The sequence below is a fragment of the Haliaeetus leucocephalus genome, unplaced genomic scaffold (assembly GCF_000737465.1).
Source record: "Haliaeetus leucocephalus isolate CR32 unplaced genomic scaffold, Haliaeetus_leucocephalus-4.0 Scaffold238, whole genome shotgun sequence".
Classification (NCBI taxonomy): Eukaryota; Metazoa; Chordata; class Aves; order Accipitriformes; family Accipitridae; genus Haliaeetus; species Haliaeetus leucocephalus.
This window is the reverse complement of record NW_010972674.1, coordinates 379,481-391,143: the sequence shown is the minus strand read 5'-3', so window position 1 is coordinate 391,143 and position 11,663 is coordinate 379,481. Positions and strand designations below refer to the sequence as shown.

The following is an 11,663-nucleotide window of genomic DNA, read 5'->3' as shown; positions in this document are numbered from 1 at the left end:
ACATCCCTAACGACTCCCAACACAAATCTCATAATGGCAGTTTTTACATTACCACTAAAATTAGCTGTGCTAATTAAAACTGCCTTTGCCAAAAGAACCAGGTTCTTTCCAACTGGTTTTCTTTTATCCCTAGCTAGGTCAGGTAAAGAAAGCAGGATTTACACTGCATGAGGACACCATCAATTATGGCCTACCACTGGCATCCCCTTCCTCATCAACAAAAAGGTGCTGCACAAGTTCATGAAATCCACTTAAATAAGTTCCTCTGAACATATCCTAGACATATCAACATGCTGCAGATCCCACAAAACTTCATCCACTGAATTACCTCGGTGGTCACAAGGAATCACTGGAAATTCATTCTGTGTGAGTCACTATTTTCCCATTTATCACTTGGGAAATTACTTAGAAATTTAAGGTAAGAATGGAAATTACTTAGAAATTTAAGGTAAGAATCATCTTTCACTGGGGGAGACTGCTTATGAATGCATGTTATACAGAACTATATCCGTGCTCTGTTGTTATTTCCTGATTTTTGGACTGGTGGGTAGTTAGGACTGAAGCAGGCATTGAACAGTATCTAGAATAAATATGCCTGGACAGCCCCGACTCACATCTACAAGATCCTAAAGCAACAGCAGCTTCTTTCACAGGCTAAAGAGAAGAGTTACGTGCCAATAAATCTATACAAAAACATACACTATTGAACAGCGCCAATGAACTAAGCAATAAAAAAGAAATGCTCTATCTGCGACAAAAGAGGTTGTAAGCATTTTTGTCTGGAGAGAAGAAACTGATCACCTCTGCCCCAGCTACGGAACTGCCTCGGGCCACAGCAAGAGCTGGAAACTGCTGTTGCCACCTCGTGGGCTCCATGCTGACTGCTAAAGGACATGCACTTCCAGCTGCCACTTCCCGAGAGTGGACAAGCGCTAGTGTCTGGAAGAGCAGAGACTCTCAAGTCAGTGTGCTGAAGATGTCCATTTACAATGGAGGATTCCTCCAGTAGAAAGCCTCCAGGAAGGAGCAAAAGTAATCTAATAAAATCAAGAGAGTGGAAGCTGTATGTGAGCAAAGATAGCCAGATGACACGATGCACTTACTTAATGTGGTTGCAAAACTATCTTTTCAAGAGCAAAGCATAAGATCTTCTCCTTAGAAACTGGGACCAGTGGCCCATTTTAGGAAGAAATCCAGAACGTTTAAATAGTATTATAGGACTGAATGGCTTTCCTTCAGCATGAGCAGAAGGCATTAAAATTACTTTCCCAGCACTTCTACAAGGATGTACAGCAATTTACCTGAGGACTCAACTTGCCTTTCTCCCTAAACCGGCCAGCAGTGATGCCTGACTCAAAGTTCTTGATTAACTAGCTCTCTCTTTCCTCTCCTCAAAAACTGGAGAACTTTTCCATGCCAAATGGAAAACATTTAACGAAAGACCTCACAGGAACTATTGCTTCCATTTTCAGCACCTACGTCATAAAAAGCACTGAAAGCCAGAAGGAGAGCGCACTGGTGCAGTTCAGCAGCTGTGCAAATGCAGTCCAGGAATTTTGCTGTTAGAACATTCCCTCAAATTGCACTTTCTTCACAGTTCATCCAAGCTACATCTCCAACCAGATCAGAAAGCAAAATACAATGGCCTACAAAACATCATCAAGCTTAGCAAAAAATCTATGGCTTGAGATCAAAATACCTAAAACTCAACTTTAACACAAAACTCCAAATACTCAGAAACTTTTTAATCCTACTGTTTAATGCACTAGATATAACAACTTATTTAAAAAAAAAAAAAAAAAAAAAAGCATTAACATATTAACAGTAACATCTGTAGTCAGTTGCCAGACCAGTCAGGGCTGGATCAAAATTCTTAGCTTGCCTTATGGATTAGATGGAATGCAAGGCTGCAGTGACTTCAGAAAATTCAGTGCATATCTCCTTTCATTAACACAGAACACGCACACACCTGGGCTGCCACCTTTAATCCCTTTATAAAAGGAAAAGCAGAATAAATGCACCTGGATTGGCTGCTTTCAGCTCTTCCACAGGACTTGAGTGGTATTTTATGGCATTTATCCATGCTACCAGAAGCAACTGTTGCACCTGTTGGGAAACCATCACACACTATGGCAGTAAGACTGGACAAGCAGCAATATTTGCATGAAGTAGAGATTTACTGCTATGATAACACTGGACCCCAAAGCCAGGTCATGCACAAGTGGGAAACACATCAGGAAACAGGTCTTTAAAAACAGAGACCGGAGACAAAGAACCTGGATCCAGGTAAACATAACACCCTAAAATAAAGGCCTGTGACCAAATGCATGGAAGCAGTGCCATGTTTTCTGGTGTAGGTCAAAAATCATTACGAGTTTCTCAAAGGAAATCTCCTCTCCCATCAGAACTCTAGCTCCATAATTGAGAGCAATGCACTTGCAAGTTTATCTGGAATAAACAAAAAGCTCAGCATTGCTCAGAATCAAGGCAGTACTTTCAGGCCAGCGAAATTCATCTTAGATCACACCTGTCCATTCAACTTCACACTAACTATTTTTGCAGCTTTGAAACAAGAAAACTAATAGCAGCTGAAAAACTCTCAAATCAGCATCTGTATGAATAACCTGACAGCTCTTTATGGAGCAGTGGAAGAAGGAGAATGAAGGAAGATGTTCTACCAAAACTGAAATGATGACCCCTTGCAGGGATGCTGTTTTTAGAAAGAATTTCTTTTCAAGAACTGAAGTTATTGGAATATTCATATTATCCACCATCAGCCCTGACCCTCTCAATCCAAGCAAGAAGTGAGGGAGACAGGGACAGTTTGTGAAGCTCAGCAGTTAGTGGGTGAGAGACTGGGTACAGTCCTGGAGGGACCATTTCTTTTGGTAGTGCACGAAGTTTTTCACATGTTGGTGCTCATCCTGGACTGGCTGTTAGCTGGAGTAAGCTCCCCTTGGCTACCTTCTCTCGGAGGAGACTGCAACAAGACCAAAACACATCCTAGTTAGTGATGTGTAAATATCCTGCAAAGTGCTTCCTGAGAGACCAAAGGAAGCACAGATGAAGCACAGCAGGATACCAGCAGGGGGAGAGCATACCCCCAACTCATATATAATGATGGCTTTGCAAAAGCTTTGTGTTTACAACTGCTACAGTTACAGTTCACAAGAACTGTTCCTAAAAACATCAAACCAGAACTTTTAAGCCACTCTTATTTGCTATGCACAAGGTGCTGTTGGTCCCAGAAGTTGAATCCTATCTGGCATTTAGTTATCACAGAGATTAATATACTATAGAATTTAATACATTCTGTGGCAGATGGCCTATCCTCCCTAAGAGCATTCTTTTGGAACTGCATCCTGGAAGGAATACTCCAAGCAATTCATGCATTTTTTACTTCCTCTACTAAAAAAAACCAAACCAAAACAAACTTACTTCAATCAATCTTTGTTTTGATAAGATAAAAGATATGTGTATGAAGAATTAGTCGGAATGAATTAGTTAGAATCAACCCAAGCATATAAACTTCGAAGGACATTCTGCGTTGTACAAGCAGGTCAATGTATTGGCTAAAAACACTTGTTCCTTATATATTTAGTATTTACTATTGTAAGAATTTGTCCAGTCATGAACACAATAAATCCATTCCCCTCCAGAACCTTCAATTCACCAACTTTTATATTAAAAAAAAAAAAAAAAAAAAAAAAAAATTTTAATACTGTCTCAAAGTCCATACTTAACATGCCCATACCTTGACATGTATCTGGTTGCGCAGGACTGCAGCTCGCAGGATCATAGCTTTGGCACGTCGCTGAAACTCTTTACCCATTAGTAAAGACTTTTCAAAAGTTGTGCTGCGCTGATCTACATCTCGAGCATAAAGAATCTGTAACCAATACAGAGAACTGTACACAGGAGCTATAACAGGTTTCCACAGCAGGAAGCCCTTTCTGCACAAGGGAGCAAAGCTAAGGTATCACAGAGTCAAGAGTTTACACACAGATCAGCCCTCCTGAAAATACCAGTCACAATAGATGAATGCAACTTCAAAGTGTCCAAAGAACGGAGAGTTTCTACTCTTACTACATCTGTTCAGTCTATAATCTGTGGCTCAGATGCACTCACCTTACTGTGCGAGTCTATTCTGGCATTGATCAGTCCCTCCAGGATCAGCTGAGTAAGTTCATCTTCCAGAGCAGCCACTGTGGTATTAAAAGCAGTGGCCATCTTGCGCATGTCTGCCGACACATAGGGGCTGAAGTACTAGAAGAAGAAAATATTCAGTTGCTAAGCGTACTCCCCAGCCTCTGAAAAGCCATGGGAAAATAAACTACAAAGACATGGCCTATCTCACTGTTCATCCACCTCTCAGGATTACATGAACAATTACCTGGATAAGGGCACGATTTCGAATCTGAGTATAAAGTGTCCTGACATGAGGTGCAAGGTACATATCCAGCAGCAGGTTGTCCTGTGCAAAAAAACCACATCAGAAGCTGAGAAGCAGCCAGGAAAAATGTATTATTCCTATGTTCTGAAACATATGTGTATATACTTAAACCTTAAGGATACTACACTACAGCAAGACAATACCATAAAACAAGAATGAATAAAAGAACTAGCAATATATTTCAAAAATTTATCATTTCTCCTCACCCTCTACTGCTAAACTACTCCCATTCACCACGTCAGGAGACAGAAGACCTGAACGCTCTTAGTAGCTACTTTTAACTGTCACTGCTTCTCACAAAAGGCTAGGCAAAGGGAACTTTTAGGGTCTGTTGTGCACTGCTCCCCTGCAACTCACCTTCATCTCATCCAGCATCTTCAGGCATGAAGCATATTTAGATTCATAAAACTTGAAGATGATGTCACGAACCTGTGGCTCCAGCTCCAAAAACAATTTGAAGGAGCTACAGATGAAGATGGCAGTGATCAGACATTGGAACCCACCACTTAAATACCCCACAACCCCATCACTCCAAGTTGCAAAGTTACAAAGTCTCACTATCATTTGAAGATTCCAAGAATTTACTCTCTAACAGACCGGATAGCCCATTTTCAGCTGGGCTGGGAGCCTGGAACACAGAGAGATGCAGCACAGCATCAGAGCTATGGCAAAGGAAGGCAAGAGACTTTTGAGAAACAAAGCAGTAGAAGTGTTTGTCCACAAAAAAATGAGTGGGAATAGCTCAAAATCAGGATACGCCACCAGAAAACACAGGCCACATCTGTGCATGGACTGCAGTCTGTGCTGGCCAGCTTTGTGTTCCCTTTCAAAGCACAGCCTTCACTAAGCACAGCATGCCATAGGTAGGTTAAGCATGCAACTGTCTCAGGAAAATAACCTATAGTAAGTGTGGGAGATTTTTGGGATGCACACTCTCTCAAGCGCTCTCTCAATTCTCCATCACAGATTTCTGAACCTTGGGATCTCACCCTATGAATCAGCCAATAAAAAAGTCAGAGTAACAACCCTTTTTCCACATCAATTTAAAATGAGCGCTTCCATACACTTAGCTGACAGGAATTCAGTATCATTGTAATTCAATCTATGACACACAAATGTCCATTTCTTCCAAAGACTGTAATTCTTTTAAACTTGTATGTATCATAGCTGGATTACACTGCAAGTTGTATTAACAATTATTAAATTGTATTAATATGATTAACATACACCAGAACAAGTGGTAACATGAAGGCAAATTATCTTACAGCTGCCTTCTGTAGGGCTCTATCTCTCTGATTTAATATCTGATATGGACTGCTGATGGAGATAGAAAATTGGGCTATGCAGATGTTGGATTTGACCTGGGTTGGAAACTTCCATTATACTACGAAAATGTCAGCTCTGATTAAGCACTGTGTTTTACACAGTGAAACGTCACTTAACGCTAAAGCCAAACTAAGGCTCAGTGATTCTTTCTCTCCTGTATGAGAAAGCTATTACTCCTGTCAGAATCCACTTTCAACCAAAGTCCCATGTCCCAAAAGATGTCCAGTATGTACAAACTGCTCCCAAGGCATCACTTACCTGCTGGAGATAACATTTCGTTGCAGTTCCTGACGGTCAAAGGTAGCAAGGGCACAGAGACCACCATACACAGCCACATTGCTAGGAGATAACAGCTAGAGAGAGAGAGAAAGCCGTCGCTGACTACTAAAATGGCAGAAGGTTGGAATTAAGTATTCTACCCCAGGCCTTTCCTTCACACAGTGAGAAGATTAGTCCTTGTCAAATGCAGTGGAACCACTCTGCATGCTCTCAGGCATTCACCCAGAGCCTGAGGAGTGATGGTCCACTGCTAAGAGATCAGAAACCAATTCCAACAGCCGGTCTTTTGATTGAGCTACACAGATACACAAATCTCGTAGGTAAGTCCTATGTGATCTAGAGTAGATCATTTAGAGAACCCAAAACCAGAGACTTTTTAAAAAAAACAAAACAAAAACCACAAAACCCCCACAGTTCACAGCCAAACTATACAGGAGTGCTGTGAGAATAACTACAATATGTGAATTTTACAACCTGATACTTAGAAGAATTACATCCCCTCCAACACCTGCACACAGCTCCCTCTTGGTCCTCACCTCAGGGAAATCACAGTGATCAAATGATGCCAACAAGAAGCATTTTGCTGCCTGTTTGTACTTCCGAGCAGCTAGTTCGGCCAAGCCTAGGAACCAGAAAAAGTTAGTTCTTTGTTTATGATAATATACAAGTTAGGAGAAATTGCAAAATCTGGGGAGGAGGACAGGCCCCCAGATGGTTGCTAGTGCCTTCACTATTGAAGTGAAATGCAACTCTCAGACAGTATCTAGCACCCTTTGAACTACGTTGACTCACACTGGCATCCTCTCTGAAGAAACTTAGGGAGAAAAAAGAAATGGCAAAAACAAGTCAGCAGTTCCATCTCATCAGCTTTACTAAATTTTGCATTTCTGGTGAGAAACTACAAAGTCTGTCAAATCTGAGAGAAAAAAATAAACCAAGCACACACTGTTGTCATAGAGCCCTATGGACAGCTAACAGGCAGAAAGACCGGCAGACAATACAGGAAGCTGAAGGATTCACTCACCTGCTGCACATTTCAGTTTGGTGAGAATTGCTTGTGTCTGGCTGTCTCTTTCTCCTCTTTGCTAAAGGATAAGAAAAAGCAGTAGTGAGCAAGCAGTATGAAAACCATTTTGATTACAACTGCCCTTGGGATACTTCATCCTAATAAGTAACTTGCAAATCTCAGCAGCATGATAACTTCATCTTATTTGTCTTGGGAACTATGGCAAGAACCGAGGATGGGAAGTCTCTCGGTTTTTACCATGAGTCAGATTTCCTACACACATATCATGGTAGAAAAGCAACAACAAATCTCAAAAGAAATACTACAGCAGCCAAGGAGGCTGGATTAGAGGAAGAACGGACTGCAAGAAGAAGGGAGTCTTATAGGGACCAAGTCATGATGGGGGAAAGGAATAAATAGTTTTACAAATTTTGGAGAAAGAAAACAAAGGGAAAACTCATGCAAGTTAAAAAGCAGGACCTTACTTCTGCAATTTCTGGTGTAGACTCAGCCTTGCTTACATAGCTCAGAACATGAGACCAATTCTGGAGGTAGACACTGACCTGTAGAGAGCCAGAAACAGTGTAGAATAGGCATGGATAAGTGGTGTTACTTAGATAAGCAGTATCCTTGCAGACACAAGAGGTATAATCAGAGCAAAGTACAGGTGGACTTTACAGCAGATACCAGAAAGACACCAAGTACCATTTCTTGCAAACCTTCCTACCTTGATGACATTGAGACACATGTTGATAACATGTTTAGCACTGGTGCAGTAATCACGGGCTCGTGAGTAACACTTGAGAGCGTTGCTGAGGTCCCCACAGTCAAGGTAATGATCACCTAAGTCATCATGGCCTCTCCTGGAGCACAGGAATTAAAATACCAATGAACTGTGTGCTCAGAAAGCGACACAGTCAGTTTGTTCCAAACAAGTAACTCAACACACTGACCTAAGGCACTGAATGCAGCTGACATCCTGTGTTAGGTGCCTGGAGGAGCAAAATGCTCTTCCTTGCTCCAGCAGAGCCTTCTGCATCTCACCTGATACTCTCCTTGATGGAGTTCCCTTTGTAATTTTTCAGATCTGTGTCGAGTTTCTCCAGTTTAAGAAGAGCTTTTTTGCGTGTAGCTTCAACCCAAGCTGTGTCAAGAGGAGGGGGTTCAATTCCACTATCAGGGACAGCATCAGGTGTATTCTGCAGTTCTCTGAAATGAAAGAGTTTGAATGGGGCTGTTATGCTGCAAACCTTTCAAAACAGAGGTCTGCTCAGTACCCGGCACTGTTACCCTAACAAACAGTACTGCATACACAAAATAGACGAAAGAAAATGAGGATGGTGTGGAAAAAAGACTGCTAAGATTTCCAGTGAAAACAGCAACATAAGCATCACAGATATTTATAAATTCTTCTCAAAATTATCCTAATGATCTTTCACAGGTATTTTATTAACAAGCAAGTCATTGCTAATTTTAAAGAAACAACCTGTTCTATAAATCAGCTGAAAGCAAGTTAGTAACAGTGCTGCAATGAATTATTACATTCTATGAAAGTATTTAATGACTCTAAAGGGTCATTGAATCGCATCAAACATCTCTGTATGGGACACATCGAGTGCACATGTTTACAAGTTCTCTCCCCAGCTATCTTGCAATGGCTTGATAACAAAGCTACACTGCACAGATACTATGCAACTTCTTTTTCCATCCAGCTCAGATCAACATATCTACTTGCACTGAACTCACTTTCCACGATCTTAAACAGAAAAACATGTTCTGAGTTTTTTGGGGGGATTGCTTGTTTGTTTGGTTTTTTACCAACAGTCCTTTTCACATATAAGAAAGCAATGAACATACTGTCACACACATGGTAAAGACTCCCAGGGCAAAACAGACAAGAAATCAACAAATATGCATAGCAACAAAAATAATGCAGACAGGAAGTGTGGATGGGTAAGTGAAGTATCAAAGGCTACCCTTAACAGCAAACCTGGGGGGGGGGGACGACGATGACGGACGGACAACACACACAACCAAACCAGTTAGATAAGGTTTTAATTTATGAACACAAGAGCATCTAGGAGAGGCTTCATCTCCGTAATCTACCTAAGGAAAGACAACTGTGTTCATCAGTATTTCAAGCATTTGCAAGGACAAAACTCTCCTCGATATCTACCTATAGCCTTTTAAAACACTAACACTTCAGAACAAGATAATGTCTTCTGTGTTTAATCTTTTAAAAAAGCATGAGACCTTAGGCCTGCACACACACATTTCACTGCTATTAAATTCTAAAGGCAAAGACAATTTGCTAGTATTACATGCAAAGTCCCCCATTGTGGCACACCAGTCTTAACTCAAAAAAACTCCCAAGGTTCCCATGATCTCTCAGTACCTGGTGGCCTCAGACAGCTTTCTGTGGATTTCTTCATACACATCAACATTGAAAGTTCTCTGGACAAATGACAGTGCCATCTTGAGAGCTTCCACCCGCAACTGTGGGCAGTGATCAGCAATGAACTGCAGCCGCTCAATTCGCATCAGACCGCTGTAGCTGGACGCATACTGCTCCAAATCCTGCAAATAAAACTTCGTCTTAGAAAGCGAAGATGGCAACACTAAATCAGGCTACTACATTGTGACCAGCACAGGTTTTCCTGCAGTCCTGACCCCTTCACAAAGGGCAACTGACTCAGACAAATAAAAAATCAGGTAAGATTATTCCATTTCTGCTTTCTTCAAACGTTAGTAATTTTCTCAGAAATATACAGTACATTACAATTCATCTTTTTTTATTTCAGTTCTGATGCTGTCCATTAAGGCTAATCAGCTCACCCACTCTAAGCATCAGTTATATCACCTGTTAATAATTTTGTCAAGATTCCATCATTTGAGCTGAAGTTTCTTAAACCAGACAACCATTACAGATGTAGTTTTCTTGAAAAATAGTTTCCATATGACAATTGCATTCTTTTGCTCATACTAATTTCTTAAAACATCTCCTTTGAGAACAAACAGGGTCTCTTATTCTTGAGGAAGGATTTGAGGTTTAAATTCTGAATGCTTAACAGATGTTAAGCCTTGGGGTGGGCAGGGGAGAAGAGGAGCACAAAACATCTAGTAAAGATATGATACGGCATTGCAGGGAGATTTCCTAAAAACAGAAGTACACATGCTAACAACCATAGCAGAATGTTCAGGGCAAAATCAAGCATTCAGGCAGCAGGAAACACTAGATTCAGGTTGCCCATCCACATTTAATATGCATCCTATGTCACATCTGACTCCCTCACCCCTCTATGTCTAAATTAAGATACTGCTATAGATGTTACAGTAGCATTTTCTAACATGACTCTTGCCTGATTCAGTGCAAGAATGATCTTGCTCTGAGACTGAAATAGAACTGTGTACACTGTTGCATTTAGGATTCCTGCTTTATTTGCTACAGAACTTGAAAAATACAAAGGCATGAGCATTCTTTCTTCCACAGTTTCATGCCTGATGGTGCACAATACTCCTGAAATCACTGAGTAATTTCACTTTACTCCTCAGCTCTTTGAATGTCAAAGGGGAATTATGGTCCTTCACATCAGTTATGGTGAAAAGAAAATCACTAATTTTTGTGAAACACTTAGATGCTATAGTAATAACAAAGACATAAAGGTCACAACATAATTGCTTCATCACTCTAGCTTCAGAACGGAATTGAAATGCAATGAAATCAAACAAGGTATCAGGTCATACACTGAAAAAAACAAAAACAACCAAAAAACCAAAACCAAACAAACCCAACAAAAAAAATCAAAAAAAAAAAAAGAGGGCCGTGCAGTAAACAGTGAATAACCATGTGACAACTGTTATAAGGCACAGGGACAAGAGGAACAAATTAAAGCTTCAGAGGTTATGGGAGATCCAAGGCTTCCTAACTGAATGCTTTATTTTGCAGCTTTAATGTTGCTTTAACTTTTTCCAATTAACATTTTTGTTCTCTTCTGCAACACCCATCTCTCACTGTTACAGAGCTGACACATAAAAATTGGCCAAAATCTCAAACTATTAACTAAAAATTGAAGAAACTGATATAAGCAAATACAGCCTTTTATAACTCTACAGCTCTGTGGGTTTTAGCCAGTCTCCAGAGGACCAAACAATGAAAGAATTCTATCCTAATTATATACTTAAAGCACCTGAGCCTTGCTCCTCAAAGAACAAGCCTCAAAATAAAGGAATGATGTCTCTGTAAGTAATCAGAGATGTACTAAACTATTTCAGAATGGAAACTGTGTCAAACAGACAGCTCGCAGCAAGTCACAAAACAGCAATTCCTCCTTCACCTCAGAAGGTGCAGCAGAGGTCAGTATGTGACAAGGAGCTACAGAAGAGGTCACTGCTATTCTTACCCCACCTTGCTTTGTAGATAATCTATTAATCTCTAAGTAACAATTTGACAAGGAGTAAAATGAGGGAGTTTTTCAAAAACCTTAAAGACGCCATCCCCAAGAAATGTAATCCACTAGCCCTCAACCAGCACATACCAGAGTGGGGTTCTCCACCACATAGTTGATATCAGGTGCATTTTGCTGATCTTCTTGTGGATCC

The 11,663-nt window shown here is 40.6% G+C and overlaps 1 protein-coding gene across 1 annotated transcript; it reads right to left on the bottom strand.

Annotated features, from left to right (window-relative positions):
* Positions 1-2,431: 2,431 nt before the first annotated feature.
* GPS1 (G protein pathway suppressor 1) lies at positions 2,432-11,659 on the bottom strand (the record flags this gene model as incomplete). Its single annotated transcript, XM_010568140.1, has 13 exons — positions 2,432-2,980; positions 3,755-3,889; positions 4,129-4,266; positions 4,394-4,474; positions 4,811-4,916; positions 6,038-6,132; positions 6,595-6,680; positions 7,083-7,143; positions 7,550-7,627; positions 7,792-7,927; positions 8,109-8,273; positions 9,460-9,641; positions 11,600-11,659. Coding segments are annotated over 13 exons (1,398 nt in total), but the record flags the coding sequence as incomplete, so codon positions are not given.
* Positions 11,660-11,663: the final 4 nt, after the last annotated feature.